The sequence below is a fragment of the Physella acuta genome, unplaced genomic scaffold (genome assembly GCF_028476545.2).
Source record: "Physella acuta isolate Inbredline_101_S28 unplaced genomic scaffold, ASM2847654v3 ptg000192l, whole genome shotgun sequence".
Classification (NCBI taxonomy): domain Eukaryota; kingdom Metazoa; phylum Mollusca; class Gastropoda; family Physidae; genus Physella; species Physella acuta.
In genome coordinates this window covers 159,854-179,922 of record NW_026731711.1, presented here as the reverse complement: position 1 = coordinate 179,922, position 20,069 = coordinate 159,854, and the positions used below count along the sequence as shown (strand labels likewise).

The 20,069-nt window shown below is 34.3% G+C and overlaps 2 protein-coding genes across 4 annotated transcripts in view; one reads left to right on the top strand and one right to left on the bottom strand.

Moving 5' to 3' along the window:
• Positions 1–32: 32 nt before the first annotated feature.
• LOC131936867 (putative tRNA (cytidine(32)/guanosine(34)-2'-O)-methyltransferase) lies at positions 33–9,320 on the top strand. Of its 3 annotated transcripts, none has more exons than XM_059293967.1 (11): positions 33–66; positions 4,170–4,302; positions 4,695–4,764; positions 5,278–5,380; positions 5,718–5,796; positions 6,310–6,362; positions 6,898–6,951; positions 7,366–7,468; positions 8,401–8,484; positions 8,670–8,773; positions 9,043–9,320. In XM_059293967.1, the coding sequence occupies exons 2-11, from the start codon at positions 4,182–4,184 to the stop codon at positions 9,304–9,306; spliced, it is 1,035 nt and encodes a 344-aa protein (XP_059149950.1). In that variant the 5' UTR covers positions 33–66; positions 4,170–4,181; the 3' UTR covers positions 9,307–9,320. The 3 variants fall into 3 exon arrangements, with proteins under 3 accessions (XP_059149950.1, XP_059149948.1, XP_059149949.1); XM_059293965.1 differs by lacking the exon at positions 33–66 and adding an exon at positions 742–804; XM_059293966.1 differs by lacking the exon at positions 33–66 and adding an exon at positions 754–797.
• A 2,081-nt stretch (positions 9,321–11,401) lies between these two features.
• Positions 11,402–20,069, bottom strand: part of LOC131936863 (uncharacterized) — a 74,084-nt gene continuing 65,416 nt past the window's right edge. The window contains exon 2 of the mRNA XM_059293961.1: positions 11,402–15,326. Coding sequence (XP_059149944.1) covers positions 11,826–15,326 — 3,501 coding nt within the window. The 3' untranslated portion in view covers positions 11,402–11,825. The remainder of the gene's footprint in view (positions 15,327–20,069) is intronic.

The following is a 20,069-nucleotide window of genomic DNA, read 5'->3' as shown; positions in this document are numbered from 1 at the left end:
CAAGAGAGAGAAATATAGTATATTGCAGAGAAGCATTGACAAAAAATTCCAGCCAGCTAATTTTAAGTGAATAACACAGCATCTCCAAAAACAGCTTCGTTATTATTTTCCTAGTTGTTACGATTAAACCATGTTTATCTAGTACTAGATCTAGATAATCTAGATATGGATCTATTATTCTATATTTACTATGAGATTGCTATTAAAATGGGCGTAACGCAGTACTTTTATGTATCTCTTAAGGAGACTGCCCCGACCCCCCCCCCCCCACCAAAACGAAATAACATTTTATGTAAAAAAAAAAGTTTTAAGTGCCCCCCCCCCCCCGGTATTAGATCTATATGTCTGAAAGAAACACTGCACACACACACACACAAAGAGGAATATGAATGCTAAAAATACAAGTTATGTGCCTAATATTTTGGACTAAATTAGAAATAATAAAATTCTTTAGCGCAGCTTTGGACTTTTTTTTACTTTAGGCTCCTAAATTTGGCCTAAATACTTTCTATTAGTTAAATTAATAAATACGGCCTAATTAATACCAAGCTTTTGCCTTTTGGTTTGCGTAAACTTGAACATCTCTTCCCTTTTTTTTTATTTTGGCGCTTGATGATATTCTTGCATTTTGGCAATTTTCTAAATATTTTGATTTGGTCAATCTTTATTTCAGTTCTGCTAGGTTTTAGCCTTGGCCTGTCGGCATCTTCCGAAAATTATTTCAAAATAGTTTGTCTGTTACTAGATCTAAATCTAACGTGGGCCTACTGTGCTCAGTGACTGACTGAGTGTGCTGTGTAATGTGTAAGATCTAGAAAGATCTAATCTAGATCTAGATTAGGCTATACTATACACTATACAATAGTCTGGCGCATTGCTTAGATGGTAGGATTGACCTCTGACCCTGAAACGTCACGCGTCGTTTTCTGACGGGTTTTACGTTTATTTTAGGGGTCCCATCCACGACAAATGAAAAAACTGTTTATATCGCAAATTCTCATCATTATTTTAATGCAAATTGCTAATAAAATGGATAATATGCCTTAGAATGCCAGAAAAAATCGCAAGATTCGTGGTTGTAAATAATGAGAGGATGTCTAGTGGAGCACTCTCCGTAAAAACTGAACCGCCGCCAAAAACGACCGACTAACGGGGAAAACGGCTCGACTAACTGTACATTAATATATAATTGATATATTTATCATGTATATTTACAGTATTTTTGATTACTTTTTCCAAAATCTCACTCGAGGATGAGGTACCCCCGCTGACATTTCTATCCGCTATTTTTAGTATCATGACGTCATTGTTACGCTAGTTACCTCACAGAAACAACTAGTTTTTGTTTTTTGCGGAATGAACTGTTAAATCTAGTATTTTAATTATAATTCAATTGTAGCATGTGCGGAAAAAGTAAAATTATGGACATTATTATTGTATTAGTAATTTTATTAGTATATTGATTTTTTTCTTCACTGTGGGCCGACAGTTGCTGCATTCGTGACCGGTGGTTAACCTCGTCAACGCTGCGTGGCCTATTCGTTTATATAATCAGTGATGCTCGTTCAGTGGCCTTTTTCAAAGCTAGGCCTAATTACGGGCGATTTTTAGACTTAATTGATCGGCCGTTAGCCTTTTTCATTGCTGCGTATTTTAAAAAATGCTCGTTCAGCGGCCTTTTTTTTGCGCTAAATAATCTGTTTACGGGCATTTTAAACGTTTATTTATTTATTTTTTTTAAGCTAGACGTAGATCGAGTTTTAAAAAAAATAATTTTTATACAGCTGGCTGTCTAGCATGCCTGATAATGATATGTGAACTTTTAAAAAAATGACCGAACTTTTAAAAAAATGTCCAGAAGTAGGGAAGTAGGTCTGTTTTTCAATTTGCTTGAAGAAGGGGGGGGGGGAGAGAGAAGTGAAGACACCGACCATCTCGTGTATGCGTGTTCATTCTATGACGTGTACTATAGGCCTGCTGAACTCACGGTGACCTGCGACCGTGGTGGGATTTTTCATCCACAGGATAGTAAACGTAAGCAAGCAATCACGCGAGTGACGATGTTTGGAGATTTTATTTAAAAAAAAAAATCACTTACGTCATGTTTTCAAGATGAAAAAAAAATGTAATGTAAAAAAAAAAAAAAAGACACTAATACCATGTATGAACCTCAGCTGCCACACTGTTGACTCAATATAAAGTGATTGAGTGTAAAATGTATTTTTATTTATAAACTATCTTAACTATTACACTATCATATTATTTTATGCATATATTATTTAAAATTAGGATTTGAAATAAAAATATTTATTATGTTCATTTGATTTATGCAGGTGCTCATTATTTCATAAAATGGTATGAATAACATGTAGAGTAGAATTTAATAAATAATAAAATAACTAGATCTAGATAGTTTTATTATCAACCAGTTGCTTTTTGTTCAGTTGCTTTTTGTTATTTTCCGGTGAGTAAATAACCTAAGCTGACGCAATTACCATGGCGGGAATTAATAGCTCGTGTACACACGTCCACGACGTAATGTTATGCCGGTCGAGGGGCTAAAACGCGGTTTTGTCTTTCATTTTCCAATATCGGAAAAATTTCAAATTCTCTCTTTTCTCGTCAACCGAGTAAGCTAGATATTTAAATGTGGTGTCAAATGTTCTCTTAAGGGGTAAGGAACTTAATGGTGTATTTGAAATAACAGAATATTTTATTTTAAAAAATCCATAATTCAACCTACTATACAATCTTGATCTAGTCACTAGTTTAGTCTGTATAGTGTATAGTATAGTCAGTAGTAGTAGTAGTAGTCAGTACTAGTCTAGAGTACTCTAGCTAGACTAGATCTAGACACAGTCTAGAGTCTAGTCTAGTCTAGCTAGAGTCTAGAATTTAGTCTAGATCTAGATTTCTAGATCTAGATGTGATCTAGATCTAGAGATCTAGATTCTAGTACTTTCTAGTAATAGTAATAGTAATCTAATAGTATAGAATAAATCTACTTAGTGAGTGTCTGAGTCATAATAATCACGATTAGACTAGCATTAGAGATCTAGATTAGAAATCTAGATCTAGAGATCTAGATCTAGTAATTTTTTTAGTTAGAACTAGTCTAGCTAGGCTGATACTGATAGAGCTAGATCTAGGTAATCTCATGTCTCATGATATAATTATCTGGTAGATCTATAATGTTTGTCAAGTTTCGGTAACATTCGCTACTGTAAACCATAGTTTATTTGACCGTTGAAATAAAAATATAAAATAAAGTCAAGTGCGTTAAATTAAGGCCAATGCTAGCCGGAAAAAGATATGCATGCGCAATGGAGAGAAACTATGACTTGCCTTTGCGGACAGCATGCGTGTGTTTACAACTGCAGATCCCTAACCCTAAGGCCTAATCCCATCCCTAACCCTAGCCATAGGTCACTGCCCATGCGCAGAACTATCTTTTGCCCACTAGGTGGAGATGTTGGGTCGAAAAATCTTTTTCGGAGTAGTCACTTTATTAAATTAATGTTTTAACTTAATTTAATGTTTAATTGATAGAAAATTAGCAACAATTAGTAAATCTTAATATTAATAAAGTCGAGTGTAGTAATTCTTTTTTTATTAAATAAAATAAACAGAAACAAACTTGCAGAAGATTTGCGACAACTAGATCTATCTAGTTGGTAAAATAAGACGATATGCCTAGATTTACTAAAGTTATAAGTAGTAAGATGAACTAGAACAATGTTTAGTAGCAGCATTAATTAGCACATACTTGACATACACTTAAAATAATTAGAAGTACAAAATAATTAGCAAAACGGTATTTAAAATGCAACTAAAATCAATCCATGCACATTTTAAAACATTATGTATTAAAAATAATGTGGCGGCAAATAAATGTTGGTTTACAGTATTTCCTGTGGTTTCCGGAACGGCTTGGCAGACTATGCCATAGTTTTACTGTAAGTAAGTTAGGTATCCTTTAGAGCTGGGTGGACTCTGTGATGTTTTACTGACTTGAACCCAGATTTGAACTCAAGACTTTGAGTTAGCAGTCTAGCGTCCTACTGCTAGGCTTTCATCCTCCAATATTTATTAACGTCCATTATTTTTTATTATTTTAAAAACTTACCATGAATTAATATCGGTAATTATATTTCTTACATAATCACCAGAAATTTGTGTAAATGGGGAGGTCATCTAAGGATAAAAGAGATGTCTATTACAGAAGAGCTAAAGAAGAAGGATGGAGGGCTCGTAGTGCATACAAGCTTTTGCAAATTAATGATGATTTTAATATATTTGAAGGTTTGTATTTGTTTTTTAATTTCTATATACTATATATATATATATATATATATATATATATATATATATATATATATATATATATATATATATAAAACACAATTGTCCTTATCTGAATGATCAATAAAAACAATACTACATCTTTATTATTATAAACGCACGCTATCTAGATTATTAAATTTGCAGTATTTTAACAACTACATTGAGACATTAGTAACAATTTAGCATTTGTATCCTCAAAGTCAGCTCACCCCACACCCTTTATGTCTATCACATTAATAATACTCTACTCTGATAATCAAAACAACATCAATAATGTTTATAAAATATCAATTTGAATATGTACCTGTACCTAGCATTACATTTTTTTATCATTTGGAAATTGGACGCAGGTGTGACTAAAGTTGTCGACCTGTGTGCTGCACCAGGCAGCTGGAGTCAGGTATTGGCAAAAAAACTGAGGTAAACTTTTCTAAGTTCACATCACCTTTTCCTGTAACTCTGCGCTGTTGGGTTTTACAGCTGTTTTTTTTTAATTAAGTAAGGTTACCAATAGCTTTAATATGTGTGTTATGCCAAGATAAATTTAGGACACTGTTTACCAAACACAAAATAAAATTATATTAATAGCAGCACTTAAATTTCAACTTATGTAAAAAGATGTAATAAGCACACCATATAAGAGTGTTTGCGAAGCATCACTTACAAATTAAAAAACTTTTTTTTATGTTTGTTTTGTTTTTAATTATGAATTTTGGCTCTCATCATCATCATTGGTATTTCCTTGTATAACACTCAATGGGGGGGGGGGGGGGAGGAAAGGGGGGAGGGGGGTTCATGTCCATGCATTATTGACTGTGAGCCTCTAGACCTGGATGCATTTTGAATTTTTCTTGTATGCTACAAAAACTTCCATTTTATAGCTCTTCAGATAATGATTGTTCAGCAATTTTAAAAAAATGCAAATATTAACAGGGGTGATTCTGGAAGTAAATCTGATGCCAAAATAGTTGCTGTGGACCTTCAAGCCATGGCCCCTATACCAGGAGTGATTCAACTGCAGGGTGATATCACCAAGGTATGTCACATTTCCATATCATTGTGTCGAATAGAAAACTATTTTTACACCATCTGCATTAGTAATTGAGCAAAAAATAAGCATTGTGTGCCTGATTTTAAAAATTATCAGTTTTACTGGTGTATTTATTTCTTATTTTAGGCTTAAATTTCCCTTATCTATATATAAGCTGCTGCATTGAGCTTAAAAACAAGTGTAGGGTTTACAGAGCTTAGTTAATAATAAATTTATTTTATTTATAGAAAAAAGGAGCACTAAACCTATATATATATATAAATTGTTGAAACATATATTGATTGAGTTTGGTTATTTGGTTTGATTTAATTTTGTTTCAAAGAAATCAACTGCACAAGCTATAATAGGACACTTTGATGGGGAAGAAGCAGATCTTGTTGTTTGTGATGGTGCACCAGATGGTAAACTATAACCTAAGACTTTAATTTTATTTAAACCTTCCTTTTTTGTTTGGTATACAAATGTGTTTTGTTATCTTTAGTACTGTATTCAGTAAACAGAGATAGCCATTTGATAAGCTGCATCTGAAAAATACCCAAATATAATAGAATGAGAAATTTTAAAAATCTTAAAAAAAAAAAAAATCAACCTCTCAGTATTTAAAAATGAATATAACTTACATTGTTTTAATGATAAAGAATTATCTATTCAGCAATGTGTAACCAAATATTCTGTTTGTTTGAAATTCAATAGTATAATAGCTATTTCCTTTTGATACATTTTTTATCACCAGTGCATTAAGTTTCCTAATGTTTAAACACCCCAAGTACAACATTATCCTCCCTTGATAAATACACCCATGGTATTTAGAAATGTATTAAATATGATACCCTAGTTATATTTTTCACTTTAATGCACTTCGAGTCAATGTAATTTTAAAACTTTAACTTTTCAATTTTTTAAATTTTCCTCAGTTACTGGCCTTCATGATATTGATGAATACATTCAGGCACAGCTTCTACTTGCTGTAAGTGAAGATCTCCATACAAAAATGTTACATATAATTTATTTTGTTGAATGATTTTTAAAAAGAAAACCTTTTATATTGAAATTCGAGAACAAGGAAATGTTAAAAAATAAACATACTTTTTTTAGATTCACTTTACCATATAGAACATTTGAAAGCATTAGTGTCATTACATTACTGTTTAATTTTTGTTACCTAATTAAATGTTTATCAATGTAAGCAACTGGTTTTAGTTTGTGGAATTATAGACGTTTTATCAAGTATTACTGAAGCTTTTTAAATACTTTTGAATAGCTGTTTATTACTACACATAATTTTTAACTGTGTTAAACTATTGTATTCATTTTAAAAGGCATAATAGTAATTTGAGTTAAATTCAAACTGTTTGTTTCTCAAATTGTGAAGGCAAATAAAAGAAACAAAATATATGTCTGTAGCTTGTCAGATGGATAAAAATATAAAACTTCATGATTGTTCAAGTAATAAAATTATAAATATTTTTATTTTAAACTGTATTATTGTTCCTACCTTACAGGCTTTGAACATAACAACACATGTCCTAAAGAAAGGAGGGACATTTATAGCAAAAGTAAGTAAAACTCACCCTAAGATCTGTAAAAAAAAATAGATCACATCTTGAGAAATACTAGCTAATTCAAACATTTCATCCCAGATACCCATTTTAGTTCCTCAGAATGCATTTATTTCTAGTTAACGCTGAAAGCTGATTGTGTATTTGTCTTACTTCCCTTTATACTAAAAAAAAAAAGATTTATTCCCTTTTACCATAATTATTGTTTGAATTAGTTTTAATTTAGAATACATTAATCAACTGCCTAGTTTTATAAAGTGGAAATAATTTTTAGTGTTTTCCTGATCCATTATGTTAGTTTACAATGATGTTACACAACTAACCCTTCATTATTTACAAAGTAATTTATTTTTTGTTGAACATGTACAAATGTATTTTAAACATAACTTTATTATTTGTATTTTGTTCCAGATCTTTAGAGGAAAAGACGTAACTTTACTGTATTCACAACTTAAAATATTTTTCCCTCTGGTCACTGTTTTTAAACCACGTAGCAGTAGGAATTCAAGCATTGGTGAGACATTATTTATTCAGTAAATTATATTTGCTTTTAAGTTTTAATAAAGTAATTGTTTTTGGGCAAATTAATATGAAGATGTCATTTCAGTGTTTATATTTAATATCAGTTCTTTCAAAGGTGTTTCTATATTCAAAGTAGGTTGTGAATTAAAACTAAGTTTCTTTATCTATTACATAAATATAATTAAATATTAATATCGTAATACTAATCTTTTAAATTTTCTTATGTGTTGTTCTTCAAATAGAGTTTTAAATTTAAAGTTAGAAATGATATTATACAATGTTAGCGTAATCAAAGTAGTGGACTTCCACATTAATGCTTACCCCATTATCTAGGGCTCAGATCCTGTGCTAAAGTCCATCCAGCTCTGATGGGTACCTGACACAAGTCTGGGAAAGTAAAGGCAGCTACACATAGAACTGACCACACTTTTATTTTGTATTCAAATGTCACAGGAGTAGGTGAATTCTACTTCTCCTGTCCTATTGGCTATCAGATCCAAAAGAGAAATCTTTGCTTGTATTTCTACTAATTATTTAAAAAATTTAAGAACAGGCAACTTTGCGTTCAACAGGGTCAAATGCTGTCTGACAAATTTTCTCTTGTCAATTGCTCATTTTTCCTGCATGGTGTTTTTAAAGTGAATAGTACATCACTTTCACATTCATTTAATATGTATAATGTTCAGTATTAAATCAGTGTTCTGCCTTCTATTAAATCAATGTTCTGCCTTCTATTAAATCAATTTATTGCTACATCCATCTAAAAGGAAGATAAGGAGCCAGAGAAATGTGTCATTTTCTTCTTCTTCTTGGTCACTATGAGTAACTGCATTTATTTTAATAAATTAATTGATGCACTACTGTTAATGTTAATGTGAGGATAGTTTTGAAGTTACAATAACAAAAATATAATATTTTCCCCAGAGGCATTTGTGGTCTGTCAGAATTATTCCCCTCCTGAAGGGTACATTCCTAATATGTCAAATCCTTTATTGGATCAACATTATGGTATGCTGTTTGAAATTTTTTTTTTTAAAGTTTTAGCAGTAATCTTATGTATATTTTAACTAGAAGATTAGTTTTGAATCAGTTTCATCTCCTTCAACTTTAAAAAAACAAAACAAAAAAAAACGTCTGATTTCATTGAAATAATAGTGAATTGTTTTAATAATTTGTCATTTTATTTGTTTTAGAGGTTGATTTTAAAGATTTGGAAGGTCCAAATAGAGTAATAGTTCCTTTCTTGGCTTGTGGGGATCTCAGTGGCTTTGATTCTGATATGACTTATCCCTTAGAGGTAAGAGCTCTTTGAACTTTTCATGTTAGGTTTCAAGTAGCAATGTTAACACAAATATCTTTATTACTTCCCTTTGTATTAATTTTCGTTGCTTTGGAATGCGTATGTGTATTTTTATTTAATGACGTTTTTTTTTAAAAAAACTATTGTTCCAAAATCTTAATTGTTATGTCTTTATTTAAATTTGTAATCTATATTGAATGTTTAGTTTTAATGTGAATTTGCAATTGCCGATGTTATATATAAATTGTTTTCCTTTAAATTTTCAGCTAGGACTGGGTGAGGCATACACATATCATGAGCCTACTCAGTCTCCTATAAATCCCCCTTACAAAGAAGCTTGTGAACTCAGGCGAAAAAATAAACTTGTCAAACAAACTGTAGAGATTCAACCTCAGAGCTCTCCAGATTTGAGCAGTCGGTCTACAGGGGATAGCTGTACTGCAACAAGTAACTCTTCTCAGAAATCAGACGAACTTTCTCCAGGTGACATTGCGCTTTGTTCAAAAGTTGATGAGTTGTTGTTACATTAAAAAAAAATTTACGCTCAGTAAATTGTTGTTTGCTTTTTTAAGAATTGTTTCATGTTGTTGTTGTTAAGTTTTTGTTTTCATAAACGCATGTTATTATTGATTGGAGTTGTATTGAAAAATTCTACATTGCGGTCTCAATACTTTGCAAGCTTTACACCTATAATTTCTTGCTTCTTTCTTGTTATCTTGTCTTGACAAAAGTTGTGGGTATATCTCTGCAAAACTTCTGCATAGACAATTCTTAGAAATCTCATAGCTGTATAAATTATTTTTAACATTTTTTTTTTAGCATATAGATACCAATCCATTTTCAAAGTTGCCCCTCTATATAAAATGGGTATTATTTTAAGTACATTAGACAGTTTTTATTGCAAACTCTTAAGATTCTTTTAAAAACTGATAAAACAAAGTATTATGGTTTTGGCTTCGATGAGAACAATATTTTCTGACTTATGAATATGTGTATGCATACTAGCATAAAAATGGCTAGATATACCATAATAGCATTCCAGTTTAATTGCTTGTTAAGGAAATAAAATGAGCACAAGGTTTAATGTCCAGATCTTAAGGGCTAGTTGCCATGATAGGGTCATTTTTAGACCTGGGTTTTTTTCCCCCATCAAATGCCAGTCACAGAAATTGACAAAAACAGAAAAGAAATAAACTGAACACTAAATTTCACCAGTTTACTGATCAGAATAAACAATTGATAAATTGTTAAGAACTTACTATTTTAGTTTTCAACATGGTTCTCATATGAAATAACTTTTTGAGTTGTATGTTACTCATGAAGAAGCTATTTTCATAGTATTCACCGTTTTTTTTTCAAGATAGTATTCATAGTAAACTCAGCTTATATTTAAATGGTATATATTTTTACAGTTTATCTGCAGCTATCAGCTTATACAATGTTATTTTGGGTTATTATTTTGTTTGAATCAGGTAAAACAGGTTTACATGGCTGTTATGATATTTTATTCGAAGCACACAAGTTGAACACTATAAACTTTGATTTAGCTGCTCCAAATTTTTTTTTATAAACAGTGTGTTATATTTTGTAACATTCTGATTGCATATTTATATACAAAAGTGTTGTAGAAAATTCTTTAAATTTATTTTAATAGAATTTTAATTTAAATAGTGATAAATATTTAGAAAGAAAAAGTCTTCACAATTAGATAAAAACTAATATTCATTTATATTCCAATAACAACAAGACAAAATCCTGTTCATGTATATCTTTATTAACTTAAACACCAAAGCTGATAAAATACATTGGAATTTGTGCCGCTGAAATCCGCCTGATTGGATTAAAACAAATTGAGCTCTCAATGGGAAAGTTAGGCTTCTTCCACCAGCTCATAGAATTCTTTCCCATGTCATGTGGTCAGTGTCGAAGCTATTGAGTGCCTTTTGGCTGTAAACATTCTTTGTTAAAACAAACATAATAGAGAGATTCATAGCAAAATCAATATGTGCGATTTTTTTTTTAAACATACATAAAACGCATTGTCCTTTAACTATACTGAGATAATTATTTTACTTCATTGATGAGAACTATCATATAAGCATTAATTATATTATTTGAAGCTAATTATTCTAACTCTGATACTTTCTTACTTGAAGCAATACTTAAATAGCATATTTTAGACATTCAAAAACCAAGGTAGGCTCCGCGAATGGGAACACAAGAAATTGGCATTGTTGTTGGTTGATATACTGGTAACTATGAAATGATGAAGCCTTGATGCGATTGTTAAGGACGTTGTTTGTTGCTACGGGTTATTAGGCATCATTTGAGCCTACATTATGCCTCTTACTTTGTGTGCTTTATCTCAAATCGCATAATTTTAATTATCTTGATATTGTTTGATTTTAATGGTTATTATTACGTAATTCTTACTACTTGATGTGATTAATCTCAAAGCACGCAGTTCTATCTAGATCTAGATATCGTTTAAATTCTGAGTTTGTTTTTACGTGTATTTAAATGTCAAATCATCCAGTTTTAATTAACGAACGGCACACTCTTACTGTACAAAGTATGTGAAGACGACAGTTTTCTAAAACTTCAGCGTCTTGTCTTGGCATATTAATGAAAAGATCTCCAGTAAAGTAGCATAACAAAACATTAGCTCATAATTCATTCGTGTTTATTTGAAATATTTTGAACATTTTAACAAAATGAGCTTCATAAAACTAAGGATGGTAATTTTACAACTGTTATCAATCGACATCGCTACAAACTGCGTGTTTTTATTTTATTTGTGTATTTTTTTCTTACATTCTAATGTAGTCAATATAAGAAGGGGAAGTAAAGCAGTGACATTTCGTCTAGTAATAATAAAAAGACTGTTTTGGTCTACATGTATAAAATCATTTCAATGAAATTGTAAACTGAATATTAAGCAGTTTTGTCAGATAAACTCAGTAGGAGTTTGAGTAAAGGTTAGCGTAATTACCTCGATATAACAAAACAAGCGATGATTTAATAAAACATAATTCTTATAACAGTATGGTTAGTGCTTCACCGCCGCTCTCTTTGCTAAATGAGATAGCTCGTCCATTTCCATTTCAAACTGGCTGTCTTCTTGGCTTGCATCCTCGTCGTTGTCCTTTCGGTCTTTTTCGGTTCCTTGTTTGCTTTTCCCTTCATTGTCATACAGCGTGGGGTTAACTTTGGCAAGTGTGGCATCGTCGTAGTCATTGCGATCACCCGGGTGGGCTGGTTTAGCTTTTAATAACTCCCCCGCGTTATCTGATGTGCCATGCGGCTTTCCCAACAAACCCACCCCGGGCAGATCATCCTCATCCAACTTTATTGATTCAGACTCCACCAGATCCCTGTCAGCTAAATCTCGTTCCGAGAAAGGAAAATTATCCACGCGTCTTTGCTGGGCTGAGGCTTGACCAAAAACGTTCTGATGTATTCCCGATACGGAATGAAGCCCCGTTATAGGATCAGCTCTTTTTTTTACCGTAGAAAATCCAGATTTTCCCCCACTTTCGTTTTTGCTTTCGAGCGCTGTGCCGCTGAGGTTGTTGTAAACGCCCGAATTTTCCGGGCTTCTTTTATCTATGTAGTGCATTAATCTACCCGATGATGATTTGGCATCCCGACGGTGAAACTTGTCGTCTAGGAAGTTTTGGTACATTCCCCCAAAACTAGATTTGGAGCTGATGGGGTCGTAACGTTTGTCGAATCCCTCCATGTCGTCGCTGTCTAGAAAATCATCACTTTTCTTGTCCAAGTGGTTCTGGCGAATTCCTCGCATGGGACCCTCTGCGATGGGGTCGAACTGTCGTTTCTCAATATCATCCATGTCGTATAAATTTCTGTCCAGGTAGTTTTGCCTGAGTCCGGTTAAAGAGTTATCCGCGATGGAGTCGATGTGTCTCTTTTCTGACTGGATTGCGTTGTAGTTGTATTCATCGTCAAAACCATCTCCAAAGCTAATGTATCGTTTATTTAAGTTGTACCCAAGGTTTCGTTTGTTTAAGTGATTCTGGTTGAAACCAGAAAACGCAATGTCCTCGATCGGGTCAATTTTTCGTTTATCCGGAAAATGAAATGGGAATTTGGTGGTGGATTTAAGTGCGTTTCTTTGTTTCGACGCTTTCTTGTCGAGGAAATTTTGATGTAGCCCTGACATCCTATTCAATGCCATTGAATCGAATGGGCGTTTGTCTAAATGATTTTGGTGAAAGTCAGACAAACCATTTAGCCCGATGGAATCAAAAGCCCTTTTGTCCAAAAACTGTTGCCGCAGGCCGGATAATTCGTTCAGGGCTACTGAATCAAAGGGGCGCTTGTCCAAGAAATTTTGATGTAATCCACCCAGCGCGTTGAAGTTAACTGAATCGAAGGATCGCTTGTCCAGAAAGTTTTGATTCAAACCAGACATTCCGTTGGTGGATATGCTGTCAAATGGGCGTTTGCTCAAGTGATTTTGGCGAAAGCCTGACAAGGTGTTATGACCAATGGAATCAAAAGATCTTTTCCCCAAGTAGTTTTCATTGAAATCATTTTCGTCATCAGGGTAAAAATATTTTTTGTCTAGGTAGTTTTGCCTAAATCCGGACAATCCCATTTCGCCTATAGAATCAAACGATCTTTTGTCTAGATAATTTTGCTTAAGCCCGGACAATCTATTTTCGCCTATAGAATCAAATGATCTTTTGTCCAAATAGTTTTGCTTAAACCCGGACAATCCATTTTCGCCTATAGAATCAAACGATCTTTTGTTTAGATAGTTTTGCTTAAACCCGGACAATCCATTTTCGCCTATAGAATCAAACGATCTTTTGTTTAGATAGTTTTGCTTAAACCCGGACAATCCATTTTCGCCTATAGAATCAAACGATCTTTTGTCGAGATAATTTTGTTTAAACCCGGATAATCCATTTTCGCCTATAGAATCAAATGATCTTTTGTCTAGATAGTTTTGTTGAAACCCGGACAAACCATTTTCACCGATAGAATCAAATGATCTTTTGTCTAGATAGTTTTGTTGAAACCCGGACAAACCATTTTCACCGATAGAATCAAATGATCTTTTGTCTAGATAGTTTTGCTTAAACCCGGACAATCCATTTTCGCCTATAGTATCAAATGATTTTTTGTCTAGATAGTTTTGCTTAAACCCGGATAATCCATTTTCGCCTATAGTATCAAATGATTTTTTGTCAAGATAGTTTTGTTGAAACCCGGACAAACCATTTTCGCCTATAGAATCAAATGATCTTTTGTCTAGATAGTTTTGCTTAATCCCGGACAATCCATTTTCGCCTATAGAATCAAAGGATCTTTTGTCCAAATAGTTTTGCTTTAACCCGGATAAACTGTTTTCACCTATAGAATCAAACTTTCTTTTGTCTAGGTAGTTTTGCTGAAACCCTGACAATCCATTTTCGCCTATAGAATCAAATGATTTTTTGTCTAGATAGTTTTGTTGAAATCCGGACAAACCGTTTTCACCAATGGAATCAAATGATCGTTTATCTAGATAGTTTTGTTGAAACCCTGACAATCCATTTTCGCCTATTGAATCAAACGATCTTTTGTCTAAATAGTTTTGTTGAAAACCGGACAAACCATTTTCACCAATGGAATCAAATGCTCGTTTTTTAAGAAAGTTTTGTTTTAATCCTGCTAAACTGTTACTGCCTATTCTATCAAACGCCCTTTTGTTTAGAAAATTCTGTTTAAAATTCGACAGCACGTTTTCCCCGATAGAATCAAAAGGCGTGTCGCCTTCGTGGTGGTGATCTCTTGACAATCTGAAATATCCCCGTGTGTCAAAAAATCGCTTGTTGAGGAAGTTCTGTCTTAGCCCTGTCATTTCGTTCTCGTCAATTGAATCGAACGATCTTTTATGTAGTGAATTGTACTGTCTTTTAACTCTTCGGTTAAGTCTGCTAGATGCTGGATGATACATGCCATTCGCTGCGAAGTTTCGATACGGAGAAATTGAGTTGAAGTTAAAATTGTGTAGTGTACGTTGTCCATTTGACTTCAGTTCTTTTCCGACTCTGTTATTTTTTTGAGCGATGTTCTCTTTGAACTCTAGTGAAATACGTCCGCCCACTCGGGCCGAATCTGTAGCGTGGTTAATGTTCTCATGCTGGCTGGCTCCCGAATTAGAAACGGGTATTCCCGGGGAACTACTTTTACTTTGACCATCTGGTTTACTGCCCTTATTTTCGTCACTCAGACCGTGAAGTCGTCCTTGCTTCCCGCGGTCGGGCGATTCGTATATTGCCCGCCCCAGATCAGAATCGTACCCGCCTAGGAAATCTTTTTGCCCGCGGACGGACCGGCTCATGATCCTCTTTTGGTGGTCTGGTTTGGCTGTTGTTTGCTGTTTTTCGGTGAGTTCTTGGTGGTGTGAGGTGTCCGGTGTTAGCGGCTTGTAGCCTGGTTTAGGCACCGAGGAGGGGGAGAGTAACGTATGTTGAATATGAGCCTCTTCATTTTGTCCAGCTTTTGCTGTGTGTTCTGTTGAGTTTCCAACAACTGCCTGTAAAACGAGACAAAATAAACCCGTGAGAATAGTGTAATAAGCTAGACAATGACAATAAATACGTGAATACTAATAAAAGTAAAGTGTCTGCGCGGAAAGATGATTCCGTCCAGCCTCCTCAAGGCCCTAGACTGGACGGCAAGAGATTTTTGCCAATGCGCAATGATCTATTATGGGCTCTAATTATATATAATATTATATAGACATAAAAATATATTTTATGCATGTTCGTCAAAATCACACTCTCATTGCTAATGCGCGGAGGATTTTTTGTGTGTAAGACTATGATGCATAACTTTAAAACTCCACCCTCTATTCTTTAAAAAAAATTATTTTATATGTTAACTTAGTTTCTTACACAGATTCCCCCCCCCCCCCCCCCCCCCATCTTGCTCTTTCTAAGTTCCACTTTTGAACCTGATGGACCATGGAGCAAATGAATTAGAGTTCACCTGTTTCTGTGATCTCGATGGAAAGGTCATGGTTGCTAAACCGAAAGGCCTCGAATTCGAACCCCAGGCTGAAGAGGCCCGATAACTGGCGACAGCAACCCATCTAGGATAGACAAACCCAAAAGCAAACAACTGCTGCCTTGTAGTCTGCTCTTGGATGGATAAAAACTATGGAAGCAAATCCAAAAAGAAAAGCCCTAAATGTCGCATAACGTGTTGTCACGTAATACTTAATTGTATTGGAGGAAATCCATTCTAACCTCACAGTTAAGAACGAAGAAGAAGAGTAACCTGTGGGCAGATGAAATAGAGTTCATCTGTTTCTGTGACTTGGCATATAAAGAGATACTGTGGTCAGCACTATAACTAGCCGCTTTTACTTTCCCTAAGTTAGGCACCCGACAAAGCTAAGTGGACTCAGGGAATTCTACAGACTCTCTGCGCCTTTACAATACCACTTAACGCCACCGTTTCTTTGTCCTATAGCACGAAACGATCCAGTTTATTAACGTCTGCTTTATATTTTCTGTGCCTGCAATTTGGTTATCTCAAAAAGCTTGTAATTCCATTAGACAAAAAACTATCTAAAATCATCTAACAAGAAATTGTATTTTAAACGCCAGACTAAAATATTTGAATTACTGTAATCTTCCTTTATAAAATGTACGCTTTAAATTATATAGCACACATGTTTATGTAATGATCTACGTTTTCAAAATTTCAAAGTCTAATATATGCAAAAAATCCTATAGTATGTTTATTTCTATGATTGTGATGATCGAATCTTACTTAATTTGTACAGTCTACTGCCCCATCGATCTCACGATAACCTTTTCGTCTAGAGCATAAGTTACACGTTCAAAAACCTTAATACCTCCAGTCTGCCAGTTTACGCCCCAGGAAGAACAGTTTAATCATTCAAACGATCGGCTCGACAACTACGGAATAACTAGTTCTCCGGTATACGCCGGCCGGGCGAGGGGGGGGGGGGGGAGGGAGGACGGAGGACACGCCGGGGGATTTTAGTGTCATGCTGGTACAGGCGTGATGCAACCCTTTCGGCCAATTATTTGTTAGCCAATTACAAGATGTTGAGCACGTTCTCGCGAGCGTACAACTGTTGCACAATTTTCAATGGAAGATATAAAAAGTAACATTATTATGAAGAGTATTTATTATAGGGGAAAAAGAGGGGTTCTCAAGTTTTAAAGTCGGGGGGCAAATGTATACCTTATATATCATTTATGTAATGTAAACTGTTCTTGAATACCAACAACCAAACAGACATCTCATCGCTGTTTAATGACTGATTAAGCATTATCAGGGTGACGCTGTAAAATGTCAGTAGACGAATATGTAAACGTGTTTTAAAAGAAAGTAAAAGAGAGTTTATTCAGCTGTGGTCAGTAGTCAGGGATGGAGGTGTAACAGGGCATGGACCACCGAATTCCGAGTTTTCTCATAATTATTCACAGCTATTGGCGACGGTGGGATCGTATAGTTAATGTTTGAAATTTGAAAATTTTCGCCACACCATAGTTATATATATATATATATATATATATATATATATATATATATATATATATATATATATATATATATATATATATATATAATGTCTATATGTACACATATACATATATATGCGTGTATTTATTTATTTATTTATATGATAAAAAATGTGACCATCACCATTACAAACTCCTGCCTACGTCATTGGCTATTGCTTCAGTTTCTGTTTATGTCAACATTTTCATTAAAGCTACAATCGCCTCAGAAAGCTTTACGTTTGCAAACTTTGAGTGCAACCCGCTGCTATAATTGTAATAGCTGTTAAAAGCTGGAGGAAATGGTCGGCAACGATAATCGGATTCCGACGCTCAGGAAATATCCTGACAAGGCGTCACGCCCGAACGATTTTCATGCAAACCTGTCACGCCTAAACGCTTTTTCACACACAAAAACCCTGACATTTCACGCAGGCAAAACGCGTTTTACTTTCCTTGATTAATGTCAATAGCTTTCACATTTGATCAACATTTAAATCATTTTGTCTGTGTTGGGTGGGTTATTTAAATGTAACAATAAAAAAAAAGTTCAGCGTTGAATAATGTAGCTTCTATAAGTGAGAGCATTTTTGGTAAATGTTTTCAAAATGTTGCTGCTATCAAGGTTATTCCCTGTCTTAGGCATGATTTTAAATGTTAGAATTCAATTGAATTTCAATTGAGCTTACGTGTTTTTTTTTTTTAAATCAGCATTTAAGGGACTGAACGATTCTTATAAAAATTTACAATCCACAAAACCCAATTAACGAATCGAACCCGTCATGTAAAATTACTAAATGCTACAACAAACACTTAAGGGATTGGAACAGTCTTACACAAAGTACTAATTCCCACGATACTCACTTGTAGTAGGGATTAAGCAATTTTTGTGAAAGTACTAAAACCCACAACACATTTTTAAAATATTAAATAATTTGTATACAAAGTTATACAGCCCACAGCATCCACTTGTAATAGGGATTGAGCAGTTCTTTTTGAAAGTACTACAGCCCACAAGCCCACATCACACATTGATAAATTCTCATACAAAGTACTACAGCCTACAACACACATTGAACAATTCTCATACAAAGTACAACAGCCCACATAACACATTGAACAATTCTCATACAAAGTACTACAGCCTACAACACCCACCACGTATATGATCACACACCACGCTTACTCTTTACCGCTTAGAACATGATCAATTATAAGTAAGACAATTAAACACCGTTAAAGGCCTCTTGAGTATTTCTAAATCGTAACAGCTTCAATTATTAAGTCCATTTAACCCTTTAAACGTGAACAAGGCTGCCAATTGAAGCATTCGTGTTAATGGCTGCGCTAATAAGCCGGTCATTGAAAAGGATGAATGTACATCTCCCTTATAAACTCCTCTTGCTTGTTGCTTTCAACATCATTAGCATACGTAGGAATTGGTCCTCTGGGATGTATTTATATGTGCGTGTTTGCTTGTGTTAATTTATTTATGAAAAAAAAATATAAATGGACATTTTTAAACCTCCTCTATATAAATATACTCCATGACGATATTAGGAATGTACAATTGTTATTTTTATGTCAAGCAACATTATTGAAACGATAAATGTAAAGCGTCTAAAGCGCAAGGTTGCCAATAAACAGTAATTTATCGCGAGATAATCTTCGCTTTAGGGTCCATGGTGGTAGGTTTCTAACCTATCTCTGCATATCACCCCCCTGCTTACGCTTCTGGTGAATGGGTATAAGACTAACCGCATATACATCGACCAACAGTCGCTTCGTAGTTCAGCAACTCGCAAGCTAATTCAAAATTCGCATATGGGCTGATGTGCGTTCCATTATTGAGGAGCAATGCGGTAGGTAAAAATCAGCGAGCCAGTGGCCGTCAGGGAGCGAGAGGTTCGGCTTAGGGGGAGGAGAATATTTGAAGAAATCAATTTTAAGATGATGAGACCGGCGCTGGTTGAATGAATCGGGTATTACATGGGGGTTCTCGAGATTGCAAATGTTAACGCGTTGATTTAGTTATATAAAAAAGAGATAGGGCCTATACATATGTATGCGTGTGTGTCGTTGATTTCTTCTCACAGATGAAATAGAAAAAAAAATATTTTAAATTTACCAGTGCCAGGAAGTTTTAATACCACCCTCCCCAACCCACCGGAAATTTCAAAAATCCCATCTGGAGAGAAAAAAAAACTAGAATAAACACTGGACAACTCCATGGCCTACGGTTGCCAACTATAAAACGCAAAGGTCACTACTGCACAACGGCGAATACTGCGATTTAATTAACCCCGAGGGACTCCTGGCTGAAGCTATTTAGAATGAGAGCAAAATGTGCTACATTGTGACACATAAGATAAGAGCAATAAGGGCATCCTTCTTTACGGCCTCGGTCGATAAAGCCCCCAACAATATAACTAGTATTCATCTCAGTACAACTGTAGCTATGTTTTGCCTTACCATAACTTAATAGCTGAACTCAATTACGGCCACGCTTTTGTTATGATCGATTCCAGAAACAGGTTCCCAACATCGAATTGAAGAAATTTTTAATATTTTTTAGTCCCTAAATTTTAATTCAAAATTGCGGCGTTATAGTTATATAGTTAGAGGCTCCTATAGTAATAGTATTCAATCGCTCAGCTTAAACCTTCCTCATTCTCAGCTGAGCTGTTCTAAACGGTGGGACAATTATTTCATGTCTAATTTTCTCCTTCAATGCTAAA

What these genes read in the sequence shown, in the direction of transcription:
- LOC131936867 (XM_059293967.1), top strand. Translation starts at nt 4,182, where the DNA reads ATGGGGAGGTCATCTAAGGATAAAAGAGATGTCTATTACAGAAGAGCT. An exon ending in GTATTGGCAAAAAAACTGAG is followed by an intron (nt 4,765 to 5,277) that starts GTAAACTTTTCT and finishes AAATATTAACAG; the next exon opens with GGGTGATTCTGGAAGTAAAT. An exon ending in TTGTGATGGTGCACCAGATG is followed by an intron (nt 5,797 to 6,309) that starts GTAAACTATAAC and finishes AATTTTCCTCAG; the next exon opens with TTACTGGCCTTCATGATATT.